The sequence below is a fragment of the Canis lupus genome, chromosome 3 (genome assembly GCF_048164855.1).
Source record: "Canis lupus baileyi chromosome 3, mCanLup2.hap1, whole genome shotgun sequence".
NCBI classification, from domain to species: Eukaryota; Metazoa; Chordata; class Mammalia; order Carnivora; family Canidae; genus Canis; species Canis lupus.
Window position 1 is genome coordinate 46,593,503 of NC_132840.1, and position 26,705 is coordinate 46,620,207.

At 43.0% G+C, this 26,705-nt stretch overlaps 2 protein-coding genes across 4 annotated transcripts in view; one reads left to right on the forward strand and one right to left on the reverse strand.

The window, feature by feature from the left end:
- The window catches only part of TNFRSF13B (TNF receptor superfamily member 13B), a 34,134-nt gene extending 19,538 nt beyond the window's left edge, over positions 1-14,596 (reverse strand). The window contains exons 1-2 of one of the 3 annotated variants that reach the window (XM_072820809.1): positions 14,451-14,531; positions 12,357-12,533 (exon numbers count right to left, since the gene is read on the reverse strand). Coding sequence is in view for 2 of the 3 variants with exons in the window: in XM_072820810.1 (XP_072676911.1) it covers positions 14,451-14,511 (61 nt within the window). In the remaining variant the exon portion in view is untranslated. Of the gene's footprint in view, positions 1-12,356; positions 12,534-14,450 lie in introns of all 3 variants that reach the window. The other 2 variants (XM_072820810.1, XM_072820807.1) reach the window with 2 other exon arrangements.
- The window catches only part of USP22 (ubiquitin specific peptidase 22), a 92,114-nt gene extending 76,103 nt beyond the window's left edge, over positions 1-16,011 (forward strand). The window contains exon 14 of the mRNA XM_072820805.1: positions 15,768-16,011. The gene's annotated coding sequence lies outside the window, so the exon portion shown is untranslated. The remainder of the gene's footprint in view (positions 1-15,767) is intronic.
- The last annotated feature ends 10,694 nt before the right edge of the window (positions 16,012-26,705 follow it).

Genomic DNA, 26,705 nt, shown 5'->3' on the forward strand with positions numbered 1-26,705 from the left:
TGGTAAAGGTAACTACATAGGTAAATATAAAAGCCAGTATTATTGTATTTTTTGTGTGGTTTGTAACTCCTCTGTTTTTTTTCTATATGACTTAATGGACCAATGCATAAAACAATGACTATAAACCTATGTTAATGGGCATAAAATGTATAAAGAGGCAATCTCTGACAATAGCAATATAAATGAGAGGGGACAAAGATATAGAAAGAGAGTGTATATTATTGAAACTAAGTTAGTCTTCAAATTAAGTTGTCATAGGTTTAAGATGTTAATTGTAATCCCCAAGATAACCACTAAGAAAGTAACTTTTAAAAATACAAAAGAGGAAATAAAAAGTGAATTAAATGTTACACTACAGGTAATCAACTATATATAAAAAAGGGGAGTAAAGGAGGAATTAAGGAACAAAAAACCTGTAAGACATACAGAAAACAGATAACCGACAGAAGTAAATCCTTTTTTATCAATAATTGTATCAGAGTAAATGGACTAGGGCACCTGGGTAGCATCTGCCTTCAGCTTGGGTCATGATCCTGGAGTGCTGGGATTGAGCCCCACATTGGACTTCCTGCTCAGCGGAAAGCCTGCTTCTCCTTCTCTCTCTGCCCCTCCTCCTGCTTATGCTCTCTCTCTTGTCCATTCTCTCAAATAAATAAATAAAAATCTCAAAAAAGTAAATGGACTAAATTCTCCTATTAAAAGGGAGAAGTTGGGCAGCCCGGGTGGCTCAGCGGTTTAGCGCCGCCTTCAGCCCAGGGCCTGATCCTGGAGACCCGGGATCGAGTCCCACATCGGGCTTCCTGCGAGGAGCCTGCTTCTCCCTCTGCCTGTGTCTCTCTGCCTCTCCTTCTCTCTGTGTCTCTCATGAATAAATAAATAAAATCTTTAAAAAAAATAAATAAATAAAAGGGAGAAGTTGCAGATTGTATTAAAAAAATCCATCTATCTGCTGTCTACAACAGACTTTCTTTAGATAAAAAACAACAACAACAACAACAACAAAAAAGAGATTGTAAGTAAAAACAATTAACAAGTATATTCCATGGAAATAATAGCCAAAACAGAGCTGAGGTGGTTATTATTGCCAGACAAAATAGTCCTTAAATCAAAAGAGGTTATAAGAAACACAGGACAAAATATATCAATAAAAAGTTTGATACAGCAAGAAGATTGTAAACATACATGCACCTAACAACAGAGCCCAAAATATGTGAAACAGACACTGACAGAATTGAAGAGAGAAATAGATATTTCTACAATAAATTGGGATATGTCAATATCCCATTTTCAGTAATGGACGCACTAGGCAAAAGATCAATAAGGAATTTGAGGACATAAACAACACTATAAATCAATTACAAATAGCAAATCTATAAACTAGTGACATATAACAGACATATGCAGGACACTATACCCCACAACAGCAGAATAAACATTTTTCTCAACTGTGCATGGAACATTCTCTATGATACACCATATATTAGATCATAGGGGAATCTGGGTGTCTCAATCAATTAGATGTTCAACTCTTGGTTTTGGCTCAGGTCATGCTCTCTGGGTCATTAGATCAAGTCCGAGTGAGGCTCCACACCGGGTGTGGGGCCTGCTTAAGATTCTCTCTCTCTGCCCCCCACTCTCATTTTCTCTTTCTCTTAAAAAAAAGACCATAAATTAGATTACAGAACAAATTATTTTTATTTTTTTTACAGAACAAATTTTAATAGGTTTTTAAAAACTGAAATCATTCGATGTATCTTTTCTGCTCAAAATGGAATGAAACTAAAAATCAATAACAGAAGGAAAACTAGTAAGTTCACAGATATGTGGAAATTGAACAACCTTCTCTTAACCAACTGCTGTATCAAAGCAGAAATCATAAGGAAAATTAGAAAAAATATTGAGATAAGTTAAAATGAAAACACAACTTACCAAAAGTTATGGCATACAGCAAAAGAAATGCTAAGGGGGAAACTTATAGCTGTAAATGTATACACTAAAAAAGAAGAAATTCTCAAATCATAACCTAACTGTACACCATGAGGAAATGAAGAGTGAACTAAACCCAAAGATGGTAGAGGGAAAGAAATAATAAAGATTACAGTAGAGAAAAATAAAATAGAGAACAGAAAAATTGTACTGGAGAAAATCAACAAAACCAAAAGTTGGTTCTTTGAATAGATTAACAAATTGACAAACCTTTAGCCAGATTGACTAAGAAAAAAAAGACTCAAATCACTAAAGTCAGAAATGAAAGTGAGACATGAAAAGATGCTCAGCATCACTTATCATCAGGGAAATGCAAATCAAAACTGCAATGAAATATCACCTTACACCTGTCAGAATGGCTAAAATAAAAAATACAAGAAACAGCAAGTATTGGTGAGGATGTGGAGAAAAAGGAATCCTCTTACACTGTTGGTGAGAATGCAAATTTGTGCAGCCACTGTGGAAAACAATGTGGAGGTTCCTCAAAAAATTGAAAATAAAATTACCTTACGATCCAGGAATTGCCCTACTGGATATTTACAAAGCAAAACAAAACAAAACTCGCGGAGCACCTGGGTAGCTCAGTGGTTGGGGGTCTGCCTTCGGCTCAGGTCCTTTGACTCAGGGTCCTGGGATGGAGTCCCCCACTGAGCTCCCTGCAGGGAGCCTGCTTCTTGCTCTGCCTATGTATCTGCCTCTCTCTGTGTGTCTCTCATGAATAAATAAATAAATAAAATCTTTTTTAAAAATACAAAAACATGGGCAGCCTAGGTGGCTCAGCGGTTTGGCACAGCCTTCAGCCCAGGGCGTGATCCTGGAGACCCAGGATCGAGTCCCACGTCAGGCTCCATGCATGGAACCTGCTTCTCCCTCTGCCGGTGTCTCTGCCTTTCTCTCTCTCTCTCTCTCTCTCTCTCATAAATAAATAAAATCTTTAATAAATAAATAAATTAATTAATTAAAAAATACAGAAACACTAATGCAAAGGGATAAATGCACCCCTGTATTTCTTGCAGTATTATTTACAAGGGCCAAACTATGGAACCCAAGTGTCCATGGATAGACAAATGGATATGTGGTATATATCTACAATTCAATATTCCTCAGCCATAGAGAAGAATGAAATCTTTCCATTTGCAAAGACATGGATGGAGCTAGACAGTATTCTGCTATGTGAAATAAGAGAGTCAGAGAAAGACAAATACCATATGATTTCACACATGTGGAATTTAAGAAAAGGGAAAAAAAGAAAGAGACACTGACAACCCAAGAAACAGACTTAACTATGGAGAGCAAATTGATGGTTACCAGAGAGGAGATGGGTGTGTGGAATGAGTGAAATAGGTGATGGAGATTAAAGAGTATACTTACCATGATGAAAATAAAGTGGGGGAAAATGAGATTTAAAAAATGAAAGCAGGAACATTACTACAGATTTTACAGATTATGAGAATACTATGAATAATCATACCACAACAAAGTGGGATTTTTTTTTCCTGGAATGCAATAATGGTTGAATACATGAAAATCAATCAGTGTAATACACTATATTAAAAGAGTGAAAAGAAAAACTATATGCTCATCTCAACTGATGCAGATAAATTATTTGACAAAATTCAACACCTTCCCATGATTAAACAAATAAAACAGTAAAGTAGGAATAAAAGAGAATTTCCTCAATATGATAAAAGCCATATATGAAAAACACAGGTGACATCCTACTGAATGGTAAAAGACTGAAAGCTTTTCTCCTAAGATCAGCAACAAGACAAGAATGCCCACATTTACTGCATCGATTGAACATAGTACTGAAAATTCTAGCCAGAGCAATCAGATAAGAAAAAGAAATAAGGTATCCAAATTGGAAAGAAGAAAGTAAAATTATTTCTGTTTACAGATGACATGATCTTATATGTAAAGCCCCTAAAAGTTACACACACACACACACACACACACACACCTGTTGGTGTTAACATTACGTTGAAGGATACAAAATCAACATACAAAAAAATATATTTGCAGCAAACAATCCTAAAAGGGAATTTAGAAAATAATTCCATTCACAAAGGCATAAAAAAAAGAATAAAATGCTTAAGAATAAATTTTACCAGGGTAGTAAAAAAGTACACCCTGAAAAACAATAAAACTGCTGAAATTAAGGAAGACCTAAGTAAAGGACATCCTGTGTTCATGGACTGGAAGGCTTGTTAATATGGCAATACTACCCAAAATGATCCACATATTCAATGTGATCCTTAACAAAATTCCAATAACTTCTTTGTACAAATACAAAAATTCATCCTAAAACTTCATATGGAATTTCAAAGGACCCTAAATAGGCCAAAATAACATTGAAGAACAGGAACAGTTGGAGAACTAATACTTCCTGATTTCAAGACTTCCTACAAAGCTAAAGTAAACAGTTAAACAATGTGATACTGAAATAAAGACAGACATACAGACCAGTGGAATGGAATAGAATCCAGAAATAAACTCTCACATAAACAGTCAATTGATTTTCAACAGTCAAATATTTTTCCAAAATATTTCAATGGGGGAAAGGACAGTCTTCAATAAATGGTGCTGAGAAAACCACATGCAAAAGAGTGAAGTTGAACCCTTACCTTATAATATATACAAACATTAATTTAACATGCGTCAAAGACCTTAAGGCTAAAACTATAAAACTTTTGGAAGAAAACACGGGAAAATCTTCATGTATTGAATCTGGCAATGACACTTTTTTTTTTTTAATTTTTATTTATTTGTGATAGTCACAGAGAGACAGAGAGAGAGAGGCAGAGACACAGGCAGAGGGAGAAGCAGGCTCCATGCACCGGGAGCCTGATGTGGGATTCGATCCCGGGTCTCCAGGATCGCGCCCTGGGCCAAAGGCAGGCGCCAAACCGCTGCGCCACCCAGGGATCCCTGGCAATGACACTTTTGATACAACTCTTAGATAAACTGGATTTCATCACAATTTAAAACTTCTGTGCATCAAGAGAGTGAAAAAACAGCTCACAGAATGGGAGCAAATATTTGCAAATCATATTTCTGATAAAGGATTAATATACTGAGACTCAAGAACCAAAACCAAAACAAGTCAAGTCAAAACTAAACAAAAGACTTGAATTGGCATTTCCCCCAATGACTTATAAGCATATAAAAATATTCAGTATCATTAGTCATTAGAGAAATTCAAATCAAAACTACAATGAGATACCACTTCATGCTCATTAAAATGGCTCTTATCAAAAAAGGGGAAAATAACAACTGTTGGCAAAAATGTGGAGAAATTGGAGCCCACATGTATTGATTGTGAGAATGCAAAATGCTTCAATCCCTATAGAAAACAATTGATAATTCCTCAAAAAGTTAAATATAGAACTACCATTTGACCCAGCAACTCCACTCCTAGGAAGATATCCAAAGGAACTGAAAGCAGCAACTCAAACAGATACTTGCATACCAACGTTCACAGCAGCATTATTCACAAAAGCTACAAGGTGGAAAACCCACATGTCCATCTCTAGATGAAAGGAAAAGTTAAAAGTGCTATCTACATTGGAATATTATTCGGTTATGAAAATGAGTGAAGTACTGACATGTGCAGCAACATAGATGAACTTTCCAGACATTATACTAAAGGAAATAAACCAGCTACAAAGGGACAAACATAGTATGATTTCACTTACATGAGGTACCTAGAATAGGCAAGTTCATAGAGGCAGAAAGTAGACTAGAGGTTATCTGGGGCTGGGGGGAGGGTAAACTGAGACAATGAAAAATTTTAGGTATAGAGAGTGGTGATGGTTGCAAAACATTATGCGTGTATTTAACGCCACTGACTTGTGCACTTAAAAATACTAAATGGTAAATTTTATTATATATATCTTACCAGAAGGAAGAGGATAGTGGAACAGTGCTTCAAATTTATGATAGAAATGTTTTCAGTCTAGAACACTACATGTTATTAATCAAGTGTGGGGTTGAATAGAGATGTTATGAGAGGTGGGGCACCTGAGTGGTTCAGTTGGTTAAGCATCTGCCATTTGCTCAGGTCATGATCCCAGGGCCCTGGGGTTGAGCCCCAGGATCCCTGTTCAGTGGGGAGTCTGCTTCTCCCTCTCAGTCTGCCCCTCTCCTGCTCATGCTCTCTCACTCTCTCGCTCTCTCTCAAAAAAACATTTTTAAAAAAGATGTTATGAGAAATAAAAAGTCTGAAAACTTTTATCTTCTATCCATGCACCATTTCTTTTCTTTCTAATGGAGGATATGCTCCATCAAATGTAGGGAGTATACAAAACAATGGGGAGTCGGGGAGAAAGACAGGCTCCATCTCAGCAAAGAGGTGAATGTAGAAATTCTCAGAGTGATGATGAATGAAGTCTCTGGGGACAGCTGCCCATGAGCCTAGAGGGAATCCTATCCCAGCTAAAATAAAAGAAAAGAGGGAAAAAAGGTCTCCAATGGAAACATTGAAACAATAGACAAGTGAGTATGTCTGGCCAACTGACAGGCTGGGTTGGTCATGGAGCTGAGGATAAATTACTGATACATGCAGAGAAAACTGAGGCACTATCAACTCCAGGGAAATCATAGTACCTGTATGACTCAGCTGTGAATGAAATCCACATCATAAATGTGTGAGCAACTGTTAATAAATAACTCAAAGACTTTGTATTATGTCCAGCATCAAATAGTTTACTCATTTCTGTGAGCGGAGATAGTCATTCGAACACTGTCAATGAACAATGGCAATACCAGGACTTAAAAGAGAGAAAGGAGAAAAGGAAGAACAAAACCGTAGAGAGTTTTACATGTGTGGGCAAACTGATTAGCTGGTAGCAAAGAGCGCAGTCTATCCTTGAATACCTGGGTTGGCTAAGGGGATCCAAAAGAATTTCCTTTATTGATGGATTCTCTGGAAACCCTGGCAGCATCAGAGTGGGCAGATGTGCCAGGCTGTCTGGGCACACTGCTGGTCCTGCCACATCCACTGTGGGTCAGCCTTATTGTCTGCATCAGAGTCATTCACAGTTTCCACTGGTCTAACTAAGCATGGTGCTCTGTGAGACTGGGTGGAGGGGAGGTTGTGTGTATACAGAGGGTGATATAAGAACTGAGTTCTCATCTTAGAAAGTGGGAAGTTAATTCATAATGTATAAAATTGAAACGTCCAGAACTAGCAGTGTATGTCTGCTAGTATTATATTTTGAGACTCTTCGAGAGTGAGCCCAGTGAAGCCGTCAGGCAGCCATGGCTGGGAACCACTGGACTGTATATCCTGGGCCTAGTGCTTCCTAGCGGTGTGAAGTTGGGTAGAACTTCATCTCCTTGAAACCCAGTGTCCTCATCTGTAAAATAGGAATGTTATTGCTTACTTCATAAGGCCATTATGAGCATTGCATGCATGGCAAGTGCTTTGCCTGCCATGGTACTGTGCAATTAGTAAAAGGTTAACCCCCTGAGCTTTGGCTTTATTAATACTGCCACTCCTTGCAATATAGAGTAATGTGCCGGCCAAGGCGTGGATGTGGGTCAAGGAAGAATAAAAAGGGCCAATCCTGCCACAAGGGCTTAAGACAACTCCATGTCTCTCTCCATGGTGGGGAGAGGGTCCTGTCCCCATGAAAAAGGAGCAGGATGAATGAAAGCCTTGGCTCCTCCTTCTTAATCTTCACAATTTTGCCAAGAAAATCTGTCAATGTGACTTGAAAAGAAAGGACAATAAAAGCTTCAAGACAGGAGCAATTTCTCATCCAATATTTGAGTAAACACAACATGAGATGGGAATTTTGAGCTAAGTTCTCATTGGTGGGGTGTGGTCAGGAGGGGATTCCAACATAAAGAGAAGGGGTGTGTGTCCTGGAGGAGGTCACAGCCTGACACCTGGGGCGCCCACGGGAGAATTGGGAATGGTCATTGGTGACCTTGCTGTTATTCACATGGCAAAGAAGGAAGAGGAGGTGGAGGAATTGAGGCGGTGAGAGAAGAGGACAAGAGAGGAGGAGACAAAGAAGGAAATAAGAAGGTGGCTTTTTGGGATCTCCGGGTGGCGCAGTGGTTTGGCGCCTGCCTTTGGCCCAGGGCGCGATCCTGGAGACCTGGGATCAAGTCCCACGTCGGGCTCCTGGTGCATGGAGCCTGCTTCTCCCTCTGCCTGTGTCTCTGCCTCTCTCACTGTGTGACTATCATAAATAAATAAAAATTAAAAAAAAAAAAAGAAGATGGCTTTTCACTTCAGTTAATTGTATGTGATTTCCTACCAGGCTTTTTTGCAATACTGAACAGCTCTGAGACTGACCCCTGCCAGCCCCCACCCCCACCCCAAACTACCTTCCAGAGATTCTGAGGCTGGTGAGCCCATCACCCCTGTGCTGGATCTAAGTCAGAACTAAACTAGGTCCTGGGAGTACAGTCAAGTAACTTTCTCAGTTTTGTGTTTATAAGAAGGGGACAACCGTCTCTACCCATTATAACTTTTGCCTCTCATTAGGTAGGTCATTTTGAAAATTGATTTGCCACAGTTCAGTGACAGAGAACAAGTGTGAAGGAACAAGTGCCTGTGGTGGGGAAAGCACAGCTCTGGGACACCACTGAATTCCCTTGGGAAAGGGCACGTTGGTTTTCCTTATCTGCAAAATGGAGGTTATAGGCTTTCCTCTGCAGAGAAAGTTCTCTCAAGGACATGTACATAACATACATGTAACTGGCCTGAGACTCGGCTGCCAAGTGATAGTTACGTATCTGGTATAAGTGATATAAAATATAATGGATTAATTATAGTCACAGTTATAATCATTTTAGAGTAATATAAAACCATAGAATCATTTATGATGATAGAATATTATTATTAATAATAATGATAGCATCATCAAAGCAGCTCTCCAGGACTGAGAACTGCTCCCACCATCTCATGCTCCCACCATCTCAATTTGTGGCTTAAGCATCATAATTTTCTAGAAACACTTGCCCGCAGAGCTGCCTTGTCCTCTAGCCTCTCCTTCTGAGCTGTTACATGTGCCTTCCTGGATGACCATGTGGCCTGAGCATGTCTACGTGGTGGTATTTCTGGTTTTGTACTTTACGTTTGAGGGTGTAGCCATTCTGTCTCCTTACACTGTCTCATTCATCTCTGAATCTGGTGCCTTCCAAAATACCGGGACATAGCAGGTCTTTAATAAATGCTCGTAAATGACCTGACACATCGTTGTCCTCCGTAAAGACTTGTGGAATGAAAAGCGGTCTCCATTTTTGAGTTATAGACAGCTGGGCTGGGACATATTTAAGTTTTACTCTGCCCCCTCCTCTGCCTGCATTTCCTTCATGCAAGTAGACTCAGGGCAGAGGTGTCCTGGTGTGGGGAGAGGGGAAAGCAAAAATCCTGGCTTTTGCTTTTAATACTTAGGGGAGAGGTTTCTTGGCAGAGACGAGGTAACTGGGGCCAGAAACCAGGAAGCACAGGAAATAATTTCCCCTATATTAAAAAAAAAAAAGGCAAATAGCCCAATCAAAGAGAAAATAAAATTTCTCACACTTTCAAGTGTGAGAAAGAATAAAATTACAAAAAGTTCTAGAGAAAAAATGATCTGATATTTCTTTGTAAACTTGGAGTATGAGAGGCCTAACTGTGACCCCATATCCAAAATCTGTAAAGACTGATAAACTATACTACAGAAAAAAAGCCCCTAAATGTGGCAAAAAATGCCTTCAAAGAAGTCTAAAGGGAAATGAAAAATGAGAACAAAACATTGCAGTTCATATCTATAAACAGAAGGGAAAAGGCCAGCTACTCAATAGAAAATTGAGCAAACACAATGAATAGACAGTTCTTAGACAGAGAAAAACATCATAAAGATGTCTGGTCTCATTCCTAAGAGATGGGTGAACTCAAACTATGTTGATACTATCTTCCCTCTAATAGACCTAAAAATCCAGAAGCTTAATAACACCTTCTATTAGCAGAGTAATGAGGAAACTGGCACTTTCATTCACTCTGAAAGGGGAGGAAATAGGGATAACCCTCGTGGAGGGCAAGCTGACAACATTTGTCAAAATTACTGATGCATTGATCAGTGATACAGTGATTAAACCCTGGGATTTATCCCAGAGTGTGAAATGATAAATTCTTTGCAGCAGTGTTTGTGATAGCAGAAGATTGGTGAAACCTCAAACGGCCATCAATAGAGGACCGATAAGTAAACTATAGTATGCTTATATATGGGACTATTGTGCATCTATAAAAAAAGAATTAGGAAGCTCTTTATATATTTCTATGGACAGAGCTCCAAGGTATATTATGTGGAAAAGCAAAAATAAAAACAAACAGGTACATAACAGTATGGCTCATTGAGACCCCTCCTGCCTTCCTTCCCTCCCTCCCTCCTTCCTTTTTTGCAAAAAGGGGGAAATTCAAATCTGTAAGTGTTGGCATATTCACAAAGAAACACTATAAAGAAACTTAAGAAACAAACAAACAAAAAAAGGTGTTTTAAATAAAATTCTTAGGAATAAATTTTTAAAAAGTGCAAAACTTGTACATTGAAAACTATAAAACCTTGTTAATAGAAATCTTAAAAGACCTAAACAAATGGAGAGACATCCCATGTTCATGGATTAAAGACTTAATATTGTTAAGATGGCAATATTCCCCAAATTTTTCTATAGAGTCAATGCAATCCTAGTAAAAAATCCCAGCTGGCTTTTCTGCAGAGTTTGACAAGCTGATCCTAAAATCATATGGAAATGCAAGAGACTCAGAAGAGCCAAAACAATCTCAAAAAAGAAAAACATAGTTGGAAGACTCACACTTTTCCATTTTAAAATTGACTATAAAGTAATAGTAAATAAGACAGGGTATTACTGGCATAAAGATAAGCATAGACAAATGGAATAGAACTCAGAGTTCACAAATAAAGCCCAATATTTATAGTCAATTGATGTTCAATAAGGATACCAAGACAATTCAATGGGAGAAAGGATCGTCTTTTCAACAAATAGTGCTGAGACAACAGGATAGCCATGTGTAGAAGAAAAAATTTGGACTCCTACCTATACAAAAGTTAACTCGCAGTGATCATAGATCTAAATGTAAGAGCTAAAATGACAAATTTAGATGAAAACAGGAGTTTCTTCATGACTTGGGGTTAGGAATGACACCAAATGCATAAGTGACAACAGAGAAGATTAAGAAATTAGACTTCATCAAAATTAAATACATTTGTGTTTCACAGAATACTATCAAGAAAATAAAAGGACAATCCACAGACTGGGAGGATATATTTGCAAACCATATATATGTTAAGGGATCCAGAATGTATAAAGAATGCTTATAACTGAATATCGAAAAAACAATCCAATTTAAAAATAGGTTAAGGAATTAGACATCTTCCCAAAAAGATATGTGAATGGCTAATAAGAGCATGAAAAGATGCTCAACATCATTGGTCATTAGGGAAATGCAAATCAAAAGCACACTGAGATACCTACTAAGATGGCTATAATGAAAATGAAGGATAATGACAAGTGTTTGTGAAGATGTGGAGAAATTGGAATCCTCATATGTGAAACAAGATTATCAAATGGTACAGCTACTGCAGAGAACAGTTTGGTGGTTCCTCAAAATGTTAAGCATAGAATTAACATAAGACCCAAAATTCCACTCCCAAGAGAAATGAAAACATGTCCATCCAAATGCTTGACAGATATTCATGGCACCATCATTCATAATAGCCCCAAAGTAGAAACAACACAAATGTCCGTCAACTGATGAATGAATATATAAAATGTGCTATACCCATTAAATGGAATATTATTTGGCCATAAAAATGAGCAAAGTGCTGATAGATGCTACAACATGAAAGAACCTTAAAAACATCATGCTAAGAGGAAGAAGGTAGTTTGCAAAACACCGCATTTGATTTTTATAAAATTGTCCAAAGCAGGCAAATCTAGAGGCGCGTGGGTGGCTGACTCTTGATTTCAGCTCATGATCTCAAGGTCCTGGGCCCAAGCCCTGCATCGAGCTCCATGCTCAGCAGGGAATCTGCTTGGGATTCTCCTCCCTCTCACTCTGCCCCTCCCTCCACATTATAAACAAACAAAACAAAAACACAAGAAGATCTTTAGAGATAGAAAGCAGATTAGTGTTAGCTTAAGGCCAGGGGTAGGGGGAATGAAGTGTGTGGAAATGTTCTAAAATTAGATCATAGCGATGATTGCACAACTCTGTAAATATACTAAATGTGACATTGACGTGTACACTTTTATGACACGTAAATTATATGTCAGCAAATCTGTTTATTCCCAGAGAGGCAGGAACTGGGAAGGTAAGGACACTGAGGGAAGGAAGATTTCATATTATATACCTTTTTATATTTTCTGGGCTTCCAATGTAGACATGGAGAGCTTCCAAGACATTAATGATCGGAAGCCACCGAGCCGTGAGATCTGACGGGACATAGTTCCCAACTGGCCTGACGGCAGACACCCAACGGACCGGAGGGCACCGTATCTGCTCCCCACTCCTCCACCACCATCTGCATCTACATAAAATTCAAGAATCATTGTCCAGCCCCAAAGAGGGGCAGGAAAATCCTAAGACTGACACTGGCCAGGCATAATGGAAGCTTGAGAAAGTTCTGTTGCCATGTAGGGAAGAAGGGAAGAAGTCCTCTTGCACGCCTGCTTTTGCGGACCAGGCTCACACCCCCCACCTCCTGCACCTTGCACCCTGACCGGACAGCAGCCAGGAGGGATGACTGTGGGGCCTCTGCCTGTGAGTCCTCATGTGCTTGGCTTAATAGTTTCCATACCAAGAAGGACCTCTGTGGTCAACTTAGTTGGAAAAATGCCGGATTAAAGAAAGTCAAAGCTCTTTTAACTGCAGCCCCTCTCTCAACCTTTGACTCCTCAAGAGGGGTTCTGGCAGGGGGCAAAGCCCTTTTGAGGTTTTGGGGGACACCTGGTGGGGCAGAGGCTCCTCTTCATTGTAAAGCCGAGGAAACAGCCTGGCGAGGTGCAGAACCCTCCCAAGGTCACCCAGTGAGCCCGTGAACACCGGGAGCTAGGACTCCAGGCCAAGGCTGATTCTGCTATACTCGGCAGCCACGCTCGGTGCCCGGTCACAGTTCCGACCGAGTCCCGGCCTGTGGTCCTGGGGGCCTGGGCAGTTTCACCCTGAGTCAAGGGGGCCTCTGGTCTTGACTCTGAGCCCTTAGCTGGGGATATGTCTGAGGCCATGGTCACTGGATGAAGAAAGGAATCAGAGACTGACTCGTGGGGGACAGAGCAGCAGCCGGCAATGTGGGATCCCGGGCTGGGCCACCCAGGGCCCTGACAGCCCCTCTCATGTTTAGCCTTGGGTCCCCTCTGCACAGTGATGGACTTGGACTCATCTACTCCAGCAACCTGAGCTTCCTGGATTGTGCCTTCAAATGAATCTTTAAAACTCTCATAAAAATTCTACAGGCTAAGTAATCCAGGGTCTTCAATAAATATATAGCAGGGGGAAGAAAGGAGAGCAAATGGGGACTGTTCTAGATTAAAATATGTAATCAAAGGTATAACGTGGGTTGTGTTCAGATCCTGATTTGATCAAATCAGTTGGAAAAGACATTGATAAGACAGTTGGGAAGTCTTGACACTGACTGTTTATTTGGTAATACTAGGGGATCCTTCTTTTTTTAGTTGGTCAGGGCATGATGGTTAGTTTTTTGGCCTTTAAAGAGTTTTTTTAGAGATTAATGCTAAGGTACCCATGAATCAAACAATATGAAATTGGTTATTAGCTCTAAACTGATCCAGTGGGGCTGGAGGGGGAACATGGCAAGCACAGAAAATGTAAGGCCGGCCCTGTGTCGATAATTGCCAAAGCTGGGGGATGTATGCAGAAAGTGCATTAAACTCTCCTCTCCGCTTTGGCATTGACTTCAAAATAAAATACTTTTTAAAAAAATATTTATTTATTTATGATAGACATAGAGAGAGAGAGAGAAAGAGAGAGAGAGAGAGAGGCAGAGAGAGAAGCAGGCTCCACGCAGGGAGCCCGACGTGGGACTTGATCCCAGGACTTCAGGATCGCGCCCTGGGCCAAAGGCAGGCGCCAAACCGCTGAGCCACCCAGGGATCCCAAAATAAAATACTTTTAAACGCTCGGACCAACCTGGCTCAGGTGCCCTGACCAGCTTAGGAGTGGGGTTGGGGTTGTCTCAGATGGGACTCCCACCTATGTCCTGACCCTCCATCTTCCCGGCTCCTCTCCTGGAATGCGAGGTACAGATCCCCTAAAGCTCCCAGACTTGGGGCTCTCTACGTGCAGAGGCTTGGGGTGACCCCCAGACTGCTCGAGCTTACCCGTCTGCTGTGGGTGCTGTGCCCATCAAACCCCATTGAAGCTTGTGCCCCGGCCAAGCCCTCCTCGCCCCCACTCCCCCCCACTGGCCGCCTCCCCGACTACTCACTCCACTCCTCCTGGCCCGTCCGAGTCCGGCTGCCTCGCCTGCTCTGGCCCAAGCCACGCATTACTCAGGACGTTTATTTTTAGCCTTAGATTTGATTAGTGCCTGAGCTGCACTTCCTGGGTTTTCCCCCCCCAACCTGTAGGATGTAAATCAGCGGCACCCCCACCCGCCCCTGCACCTGCGTGTTAGGAGCCGAGGTGGGCGGCCTGCGCCTACTCCGGAGTCCCCACCGGTGCTGTCTGCAGAGCCCCCACCACACACCGCCCGTCAGCACCCACAGAGCAAGGGAAAGGTTGGATTGGCTTTGGGAAGAGATGGAAACTGGTATGACCCCAATCTGGCCCCAACCCACCCCTTGGATGTGTCACACGCTCCAGGCTGCAGCCAGAGTGACCCAGGTCTCCAGCCTCCAGACAAGAGGCTTCCCAGGCCCTTCCCTCTTCTTGACAACCACTTCCTATTTCAGTGCTTGGTCATCTCTTCTTGATCTGCCTTCAGGCTCAGCCGAGGGGCCACCTCCTCCAGGAAGCTGTCCCTGACTGTCCCAGACCAGGTTAAATGCCCATTCTCTGTGTTTCCTAAGCCCTATCAAAGTACTCGAGAGGCTGACATCAGAGCAGGACACCCTGGATTGAATCTCAGCTTGGCCTCTGTGCCTCCATTTTCTCTTCTCATGAGTAAGTATAACGATAATACCTGCTCACAGTTAGCAGAAGGAAAGGAGAATGAAAGGAGTTACCCAGTTAAATCCTTAGCAGAAGTTATTGGCACATAGTAAGTTCTCAATAAACGATGAGGATCAGCGCCATAGCCCCCTTCCCACTATGGGAACTTGTTTTCCATGCCTTCCCAACTCCCCTGAAACCTCCACAGGATTAAGACTGGATTGAGACAGATTTAGAAGCCCATGGCATTGAGGAAGGAAACCTTGAGGGATCGGGTAGGTGGAGGGGAAGTGGGATGACATCCAGGGAGGAGTTACGGCAGGAGTGAGGGTGGAAAGGAGGGGAACAAAAGGCTGACCCGGATGATAGTGAACACAACCGGAGAGGAAATAGGGCTGGTAACCTAAAAACTGCTCAATCTCATGATCAAAGCGACACAAACAATGAAAAACGGATTTTCATCCACCAGGTTGGCACAATCTTCGAACTTGATAACAGGGAGATATGGGGGGTACCTAGGGAGATGCGATCTCTTGCCCTGCCAGAGGGAGGCTGTTGTTACTACCATTTTGGAGGGCAACCTGCCGGGTGCATTAAACTGTACAACATACACCTAACTCACAACCCCGACATTCTTCCCCGTGTACCACAGGTGCACAAGGATGTTCGCAGAGGCGTGGTTAATAATAGGGAGCATCTGGAAGCAACGTCCATGTCGATCCAGCGGAGGATGGCCGAGTGAGGTACACAGGTCACAACCAGGAATATTATGCAAAGGTTACAAAGAAGGGTTACAAGAAGGTTACAAAGATCAGTCTGGATCTGTAAGCAGTGACATGGAATGACTGTCAAGACAAACCATGATACCTTTTAGTAAAATAAAATCACAAATCGCATTTTCAGTGACACCATACATACGAACGTGATGCAGACAGACGACATCTGACAAGATGAGCATGGTGACAATGGTTGCCTCTGGGTAGGACAAGAGGGGACCAGATTTGGGGGTGATGGTCAAGAGGGACTTTAGCCCTACTTGTAATTTCTTAATGTTTACACAGAGAAGATACATCTGTATTACTTGTGCCAACAGCTAGGCAGGCGGGGTGGATTCGAGAGCCAGAGGCAATCATGGGTTCTGTTGCCAGGAACTTTCTGCCTGTGGAATCAGGGCAAGCCCAGAGTCACTGTTGGATGCCCTCAGTGCACTTCCCCCTTATCTTCTTCCCCGGAGCTGGGGCTCTCAGCACCTCACAGAGCAGCTGGCTCACAGGGGGTTAGTTCTGACCGTTGGAAAGCTGTCTCCATCTATTGAGCGGACTGTACCTTCCAGAAGCAGACCTGCTGGACTGACTGCTGGTCTCTGGAACCACACACATTGCCTTGCTCAATGAGATAGCACTTTTGAGTTTTAAAGCCAACAAAACAAAAGTTACACGTGAAACAAAAGTCAAACAGAATCAGATCTGACTCCCGGGGAGGCCAAGAACGGGATGGCAGGGTTTCCTAATGTCTCATTGCTGATCACAGCTTGCTAATGCTTTTGCTGGAACAGTCTTTACAAATAATGGATCTTATTTGCTTTCTATTTTCTTCATTTAAAAGTGCAATTTACGTGCAGTGAAATGCAAGAATTTGAAGTGTGCAGGTCAGTGAATAGTTTACAGATGTGCATACCCAGGTAATGCTACCCAGATCAAGACTGAGAACACTTGGGGCCCCCAGAAGCCCCCCTCCCTGCCTCTCCCAGCAGCCACCACATCACCCCAGAATCGCCCTCATTCTGACCTCTGTCCCCACAGATTCATGTTGTCTGTTCCTGACCGTATAAACAGGAACCTACAGATGGGATTATCCACTTCTTTCTTCTGGCTCCTTTCCGTTGTTACTAGATTTTATTAAACCAGACAGAGCAAAGCTGTGGGACATTTTGGCGGGGGGGCTTGCTTAGCCTCTGCAAGCCTCATTTTCTCCTGATCCAATGGATGAATGTTAAGCTCAAACAGGACAGCCCAGACCAAAGCATGTGTGATCTGTCCCCACCAGTGCCACACAATTGCAAGGAATTTTATTATTGTGGTACTGAGCTCAAATTTCATGACCTATGAAAATAGATTCCCTTCCTCCCTGGGCTCCCTCAGAACAGGTGCTGGAGGTTTCTGAACATCATTCTGAAACCAGCCCTCTCCGAGAGCTGTCTCCCCCAGGGGGGGACGCGGGATTCTAATTTTAAGTCCCCACATTTAAAGGGGACAGAAGAGTTCTGGGACCCAGAGTGAAGGCACCTTGTATACCTCCAGGTTTGGGAGCTGATTCATTCAAATAGGGTCACCTAAACAGTTAAAATGAGCACATGGTAAAGAAAAATTCAGTGTGAAAGGGACTATAGCAAAAAAGAAATTTTTCTCCTATCTAGATACTCTAGATGGCCCCTTTCCCTGTTCAAAGGTGGCAACTGTGACCAGATCTGGTTCACACAGGCTTCCGGCCAAGCCTTGACATTTACATGCATGCACACGTCGATAGATGATAGATTTTGCCCCATCCCCTCCACCCCCATACACAGTTTTTACACAATTACTTGTGCATACGGATTCAACACACTGTAAACATCTGGCTTTTTTTTTCACCCAATATATTCTATCAAGCTTTATCTTTTTATTTTTTTTAAGATTTTATTTATTTATTCATGAGACACACACACAGAGAGACAGAGAGAGAGAGAGAGAGAGAGAGAGAGAGAGGTAGAGACACAGGCAGAGGAGAAGCAGGCTCCATGCAGGGAGCCCGACGTGGGACTCGATCCTGGGTCTCCAGGATCAGGCCCTGGACTGAAGGCAGCACTAAACCGCTGAGCCACCCCAGCAGCCCAAACCTAACCTTTTAAAGGAGTTCTTTAAAATGCCTATTACAAAAAATAAATAAATAAATAAATAAAAAATAAAATGCCTATTACAAAGAATAACAATAGTGAGCATTTACGTAGCACTCACCATGTTCCAGGCACTATTTTAAACCCCTTACATATATTCATTTAATATATATTTTATCTCTGTGTCTCATCTAATGGCTTGAATTCCCTAAGTGGATTATTTGGTCAAAGGAGACGTCACATTGATCAATATTTTCTTTTTATTTTTTTAAAGATTTTATTTATTTATTCATAGAGACACACACAGAGAGAGAGGGAGAGAGGCAGAGACACAGGCAGAGGGAGAAGCAGGCTCCATGCAGGGAGCCCGACGTGGGACTCGATCCCGGTTCTCCGGGATCACGCCTGGACTGAAGGCGGCGCTAAGCCACTGAGCGACCCGGGCTGCCCATGATCAATATTTTCCAACAGGACTGTTCCACTCTACACAAGCACGGCGGCGATATTTTGGGCCTGAGAACTCCTGCCCAGCGGTGTCGTGGTCTCTCTGAGGCAGTGGGGATTTGTCTGGTGAGCAGCACCCTGGCACCTGCCAACCCCCCACCCCAGGCCCTTTTGAGGCCATGCTGTGGAACCTTCTCTGAGAGTCCTAGAGGTAAGACAAAAGCAAGAGTATCCAAAAAAGGGCATTTCTTAGAAATGCAGTGAAAGCCCTGATTTTCATGATTGCAATTTACATATGCGACTCAGATGTGAATTTCCTACGTTGCTAAAGTACCCACTCCCTCCCTCGATTTGTGTTAGTTTCTCAGAAATTCTAAATACTTTAGCAAAACCCACTTCAAAAAAGCAAACAGCAGTTTCTATAGCAAGAGCCGCAAACTTCTGTGGGAAGATCTAGTTTCTCTGTCCATTAAAAAAAAATCCCCTCAAAATTCTTTATTATAAAAAATTCGAAACTCAGAGAAAGGCTAAAAGTAACAGAGAACAAATACCCATGGACCCTCCAGTGACATTTGACAAGTGTTCACATTGGTGTCTGTCTACAGTCTACTTTCCTGCTGAGACACCCGAAAGCATTTGCAGAAGGTGTAACATTCACTCCTCAGCGCTCCAGCAGACATCTCCTAACACACAGACCTTCTCTTCCCTACACTTAGCATTTCTACACCTAAGAAAATCAATAATAACTTGAAACCCCATCCAATATCTAGTCCATACTTAAGATTTCCCAGATGTTGTCCAAAGATTTTCTTGGCTGCCTCTTTTGAATCAGAATCCAGCCGAGGGTCACACGTGGCATGTCATTATTATGTCTGTGTAGTCATTTTTGGGGTCTAGAATAGTCCTTTCCCTTTTGCTCTTTGTTTTCTTTTATCTTCTTTTTCTTTCTTTGGTTGACATGGACTCAGCCTCTGTCTTATACAATGTCCCACATCCGCATCTCTCATGGCTTGTCCCCTGTGCTTTAACATGTTCCTCTAGCCCCCTGGAAGCAGAATGATAGTCTGCACACTTGCTTGGATTTGGGCTCCAAGTGGGGAGGAGACATTCCAGGTGATGGGGTAAATAGATGTAGATTCTCAGCTAGTGCTGCGTGGTGTCAACGATCCCCCATGTGGTGATGCCCAACTGGAACCGCCTGTTAAGGTGGTGACACCAGATGTCTCCATGTAGAGGCACCCTGCCCCCTTTACAACGAGTGTCACCCGCAGGTGGTACTCTGACACCTTGCACATCCTGCTCCCCAACCACCATTCACTGACGGTCCTTGTGTGAAACAACTATAACACTTGAAATGTGGTGACTTTCTACATCTATCATTCCTTCTACGTTTCTCAGCCAGGGTTTTCTGTGATGGATATTCTTTTTATTTCTTTTGTTTAAAAATATACAGAATCTACCTATAAATAAGATAATAAAACCCGTATTTCTACCACCTAGAGTTACATGTTAACAGGTTGGCATGTTCATCTTCAGAATTTTCTTTTAAGAAAGAAGACAGTGGGGATTCCTGGGTGGTGCAGCGGTTTAGCGCCTGCCTTAGGCCCAGGGCGGGATCCTGGAGACCCGGGATCGAATCCCACATCGGGCTCCTGGTGCATGGAGCCTGCTTCTCCCTCTGCCTCTGTCTCTGCCTCTCTCTCTCTCTCTCTCTGTGTGTGCCTATCATAAATAAATAAAAACATTAAAAAAAAAAAAAAGAAAGAAAGAAGACAGTGGGGAGCCTGAGTTGCTCCGTTGGTTGGACGTCTGATTTTGGCTCAAGTCATGATTCAAGTCATGATCCCGGGGTCCTGGGGTCGAGCCTCCCTGTTCAGCGGGGAGTCTGCTTCTCCCTCTGCCTCGGATCCTCCCCCTGCCTTGTGCTCTCTCTCTCAAATGAATAAATAAAATCTGAATGAAAGAAAGAAAGAGAAAGAAAACATTACAGCTCTGAAATCCCCTCACCCCTTTACCCTTATTCCTTCCCTCCCCAGCTGGAACCACCATTGTAGGTTTGGCTCTATCTTCCAGGCTTGCTTTGTAAGTATATGTTTACCAATAATTCAGTATACATCACTATTTTGCATGAGCGATTTAAAGGTGTTTTATATAGATGGTATTCTGTATATCTCATTATGGATTTTCCTACTTTCACCCGACATTGTTTGAGATTGACTCATATTAATTTGTACACAGCTAGTTCATACTTTTACCCACTGTCTGGTATTCCACATTTCTGTCCCTCCTCGGCTGAGGAGAATTCGGGTTGTTTCTGACTCCTTGCTGTTATGAGCAGTGCCGTCCTGGGCAGACCTGCACATGCTTCTTTATGCAAATGTGAAAGTCTCTCTAGGGAGGATGTTCTCAAAGAGGACCTCTGAATTGTGGGGTGCGCACTTTCCCGATTTTAGTGGATATGGCCAAACTGGCCACGCTAAGACTCATTCCCACTGGCAGTGGATGACTAGCCCCATGCCCCCAACTCTTTATCTACACAGGCTAGTATCAGACTGTTTCATCTAGTATCAGATATTTTGGTGATCTAATAGGAATAGGTTGGCATCTTGTTACTTTAATTTGCATTTCCTGATTATTAGTGAGGCTGTGCACAGATGTTTACTGACCAGTGGGAGAAGGAGCTGCTGCCTACCTGAATGCTTGCAGTCACTCACTGGGAAGGAAGGAACGTGACTACAAGAGGTGTGAGGCAATGCACTGCTCTGAGCATCTGAGCTGCTAGCAAATACTCACTCTCCCAGAGACAGTTGGTGCCCCTGAAGCCCACCCTAAACCAGGGAGGTGCTATATTAGCTAACAATCAGGTGGATATCATTGGGAGACTGTATTCTCAATCCATAATGTCCCTATATTTGTATTGATAATCCTTGTCATCAGGCACCTGGGTGGCTCAATGGTCGAATGTCTGCCTTTGGCTCAAGTCGTGATCCCGGGGTCCTGGGATCGAGTCCTGCCTTGGGCTCCCCGCTGGGAGCCTGCTTCTCCCTCTCCCTAGGTCTCTACCTCTGTCTCTCATGAATAAATAAATAAAATCTTTTTAAAAAAATGGTCCTTGTCACTGATTACTGGAGTGTACAAGGCGCTTCACAGATTCTATTTAATCCTCTCAGAAATATATTTATTTATTATTATTATCATCATTCCTAGTTTACTGAAGAGGAGACTGAGGGTCAGAGAGGCAAGTGATTTGCCTAAGGTCATAAAGCTGGTAAGGGATCTGCTTGCAGTGCCCAAACCCTTCCCTCTATACAGCAGGCCCACATAGTACCCAGATAGAATAAAAGATGACTTCTTGCTAAAAGAGGAAAGGTTCTGCTGGTCCTGCTCCTCCCCTTGGTCTCTGAGCAGAGACATTTTTTGTTAACCAAAAAATGCAGCCTTGCAAATAGCTCCCAGCGCACTGACCCAGGTTCTAGATCAGGAGACAGAGGAGGCAGCTGCAAGTACTTCTTGCTGCAGCTCAGGAAAGGGAGGTGAGTCACTGATCTCTGAATCTTTTACAGTTTGGGGATTGGTTGGAGCCAGGGCAGGTGGGGAATGGAGCTATGACACTTGACAATGGGGAAACTTTAATATCTTAAGTTTGGAAGCAGAAAGAAGCTCTCCGTCTCCCCTCCAAACCCGCTGTTGTCCATGTGATGCTGAGCAGAGGTATTTACAAATTTCTCCATTGTCATCTGGACTCTAGAAGAGAAGTATCTTATAGACATCAGTTCCAGCCTGCCCATTTTAATACAGTTCTTTGGGTTTTTTAAAAGATTTTATTTATTTATTTGACAGAGAGAGAGAGAGAGAGAATGAACACACAAGCAGGGGGAGTGGCAGGCAGTGGCAGAGAAAGAAGCAATCTCCCCAGCAGAGAGCCCAGTGTGGGGCTTGATCCCAGGACCCTGGAATTATGCCCAAGCCAAAGGCAGATGCTTCACCAACTGAGCCCCCCAGGTACCCCCCATTCTGCCCATTTTATGATGGCAAAGTTGAGACATTGAAATCTCCAGGCTCTGGGCTGCTTGAGGGCCCCAAGGTATGTAACTTGTCTTCAGAGTCCAGCAAAGTATTCAACATACAATATACCTTTCACAAGTATTTGTTGAGTGAATATATGAATGAAGGAGAATGTTGGAAATGAAAACCAAGATTTTGGTTCCTTTGGATTCTGCTGGGTGGTGACCAATTTAAGGAAGGAAAATCGGTGAACCAGGTCATTCGTGAGAAGATGAGACCAGGCCCCGCGGGGAGGCGGTGGTGACTCAGCTAGCACTCACATACACAGTCCACTGATTCACAGACGTCCCGGGGGTGCGGCTAGAAGAACAGAGCCAAGACCAGAATGTGCACGAGGCCCCCACTACCTAGCTCCACTGCCTGCTCTCCTTTTCCACATCTCTCCCCGGCTCACTCCCAGAGCACAGCCAGACCCACTCCCACCTCAGGGCCTTTGCACCTGCCATTCTCCCGGCAGTGATGCTCAGCTGAGGCTCTTTGCGGAACTGAGTTTTAGCCCCAAAAGGACCTCCTCGGAGAGGTACTCCTGACCACCCTAGCCAGAGTTCTCAACCCAACCACTTCAATCTGGTATATTTCCTTCTGAACATTTACATCTGCTTAGAATAAGCTAGCTTGTTCTTGGGCTTAGCGGCAGGTCATCAGCTCCCCCACTAACTGGAATGTTCAGCTCTAGCAGGCCAGGTGGCTTCATCTTGACATCAGCATGTCCTTGGTACCTAGAGCTGTATCTGGCACGTGAAAGGCACCCATCAATGAGAAAGGGAAGGGGATAAGCTGCTAACTTCTGGGCTGAGGTCTCTGGCATCCCTTATCTGTAAACAGTAGGTGACAAGCTGGAAAAGGGGCTCGGGCCCCACTGTGAAGGTAATGGTGTGTGTGGTGGAGAGGGGAGGCATTAGGAGAGTAAGTGACCATGGTTAGTTGAACTACTACTATGTGCCGAGCACAGGCTTTATTTTAAATTGCTTCATCTTCAGAATAAGGTGGATGCCACCAAGGCCCCCATTTTATAGATACGGGAGTTGAGGCGGAGCATTTTGCCCATAGCCAAGGATGTGGTGGAGCCGAGATTTCCTCCCTCTGGTATCTGACCCTGGGGCCCACGATCTCCCTGGTGGGTGCTAAGAACAGCTGGGCTTGTTATAAATTTTCATCAAGCTCCACATGTGAGCCTCAGCTCCTGCGTGACCCTGATGATCTTCTATCTTGGGACTTCTGACCCTCTCAGGGAGGACATGTGGGACCAGAAGCAGAGTGGTTCACTCACTCAGCTCATAAGCATTAATTGAGCACCTACTGTATATGGGTGCTCTGGACATGGCTGCGTGTAAGTCGAAGTTCCTGCAGTCATGGAGCACAGGTGATAGAGGCGGAGAGCTGCCAACACGAGAAGACGATAGAAAGTCGGATGCTGGTCTGTGCTGGGGTAAAGTGGAGTGGCAGGCTCTGGAGCCCAGGGAGTGCGTGTGTTGGTGGGGGGCAGGGGGCTGCAAAGGTCTAGGTGAACGGCAGTTCAGACAATTGGCACAGTTAGAAGTGAGTGAACTTGGCATATGAGTGTAATAGAGAAAAAGGCCTGTGGGGGTGGATGTGAGAAGCAAGAGAGAAATATTTCCCAAAAGAAGGAATGATTGAAATAATGTGTTGAGCTCCCGCAGTACCTGGCATGGAGAAGGTCCTCCAGAAGTATCTGAATTGAATTAACTGAATCAGATCAATGCTTGGGAGGAACAAAAAAAAAACAAAAACAAAGACAAAAACAAAAACAGTTTCTGGTGCAGCCTGCCTCACAGGCACATTCCCTCCAGAAAGAAGGAGGGTGAGCGTTAATCCCCCAGAGGTTAGCAAACCAAAACAATATACACCAATGGAATAAGGCAGATTAGAAAGCATCAGGTTGCAGAAGCAGAATTTAAAAGTTTTGGGTAAAGGAGGAAAAACCCCTCAAGACCTTTTGTCTTGTAGGAGTTGAGTTTAATCCACTACTATTGGAGTCTAATGGATTTTTCTCCTTTTTCCTGATGAGTGGGAAGCTGGCTCTGGTACAGGTGGCTGGTCTAAGCCACACGGCTGGGCTGGTCTTGTTGTTGGAGCTCTGGACCTAAAGTGCCTAAGGACACAGGGACCTTTCAACTTGGATGTCTGTCATAATAATAGCTAATAAAGCTTTGAGGTGGGTGCAACTTTGCAGATGAGGATGATGAAGCCCAAAGACAGCAAATCACCCACTAACCATAGCATAGCCAAACCACTCCCTCTGGCACACTTGCCCATTTCAGATAATGATACCACCATGTAGTGAATCACTCAAAGCAGAGATCTGGTGATGACTCTTGATTCTTCTGCTTCCATCACCAAGTGGTCCATTCCATCTCCACAATATAGAACGTCCTCAGCATGGCCATTCTCCCCCCATCCCCATCACTGCCACTCTCAGACCCACAGCACCTTTCTGCTGAGCCACCAACTAACTGTTCTACCATCCGTTCTCCTCCAGCTGTTGCAAAGGAACTTTTCAAAACGCAAATCAGGGGCACCTGGCTGGGTCAGTCAGTAGAGCACGCAACTCTGGATCATAGATCTCGGTTGTGAGTTCAAGTCCCACGTTGGGCATGGAGCTTACAAACAAACAAGAATCAGACCATGAGCCAGGTATCATATCAGTCGCTCATTGAAAACTCTGGAATTTTTTTCTTCCGTCTGCTTCTAAGATTTTTCTTCTTGTCTTAGATTCCCGGTAACATGATTACACTATACTTCAGTGGGATTTTCTTTGTATTTATCCTCCTAAGTTCCTTTGTATTTATCCTCCTTTGTATTTATCCTTTCAAATCTATGGCTCAGTGTCTTTTCATTCATCTAAAATTATTTTTAGTCATTATCTCCTAAACTGCTACCACTGTCCAGTATTTTCTCTGTCCTCTTTTTATTTTATTTACTTACTTTCTTATTTTTTAAAAAGATTTATCTATTTATTCCTGAGAGACACACACACACACACAGAGGCAGAGACATAGGTAGAGGGAGAAGCAGGCTCCCTGCAGGGAGCTCAACGTGGGACTCGATCCCAGAACTCCAGGATCACGCCCTGAGCTGAAGGCAGTGCTAAACCACTGAGCCACCCGGGGCTGCCCACACTACTTTCTTATGATTGATTGATTGATTGCATGAGCAGGGAGGGGGGAAAGGAAGAGGGAGAGAGAATACCAAGCAGACTCTGCTGAGTGTGGAGCCTGATGTGGGACTTGATCTCCAGACCCTGCAATCATGACCTGAGCTGAAATCAAGAGTCAGACACTTAACCAACTGAGCCACCCAGGCACCCCCTCTCATCTTCTTCTTAAACTCTAATTTCACATATGTTAGCTCTTTTATACCATGTCCCATTTTTCTTTTATGCTCTTTTGTCTCTACAATCTGGATATTTTCCTGTGACCTACCTTCCAGTTCCTTACATTTCTCTCCAACTCTATCTAATCAGGTATTAAACTTATCTTCTGAGTTCTTAATTTCAGTAACTGAACATTTCAGGTCCACAATTTCCCTTTGATTCCCTTCTCTTCTTTCCTTCCTTCCCCTTTGGTTGATTTTCTTCCAACCTTTTTAAAAAAAACAATACATTTTATATTTTAGAGCCACATTTAGGTTCACAACAAAACTGAGCAGAAAGTACAGAAAGTTCACATTTGTCCTTACTCTACCTCCCATGAACACGTAGCCTCCTCAAGGTGGAACATTTGTTACAGTCACCAACTTACATTGAAATATCATCATCACCCAAAGCCCACAGTTTACATTAGGGCTCACTCCTAATGATGTGTATTCTATGGGATTTGAAAAATGTATAATGGTATGGATCCACTAAAGTGCCACCCAGAATAGTTTCACTGCCCTGAAAATCTTCTGTTCTCTGCCTCTTCATGCCTCCCTGCCTCCCAGACTCCTGGCAACCACTGATCTTTGTACTGTCTCTCTAGTTTTGCCTTTCCCAAAATGTCATATGGTTGTATCATACAGTACATAGCCTTTTCAGATTGGCTTCCTCCAGCTATAAACATGCATTTAAGGTTCCTCCACGTCTTTTCATGGCAAAATGACACATTTCTTTTTAGTGCTGAATAGTATTCCATTGTCTGGGTTTACTACAGTTTATTTATCCATTCACCTCTGAAGGCAGATTCCAGGCTTTGGCAATTATGAATAAAG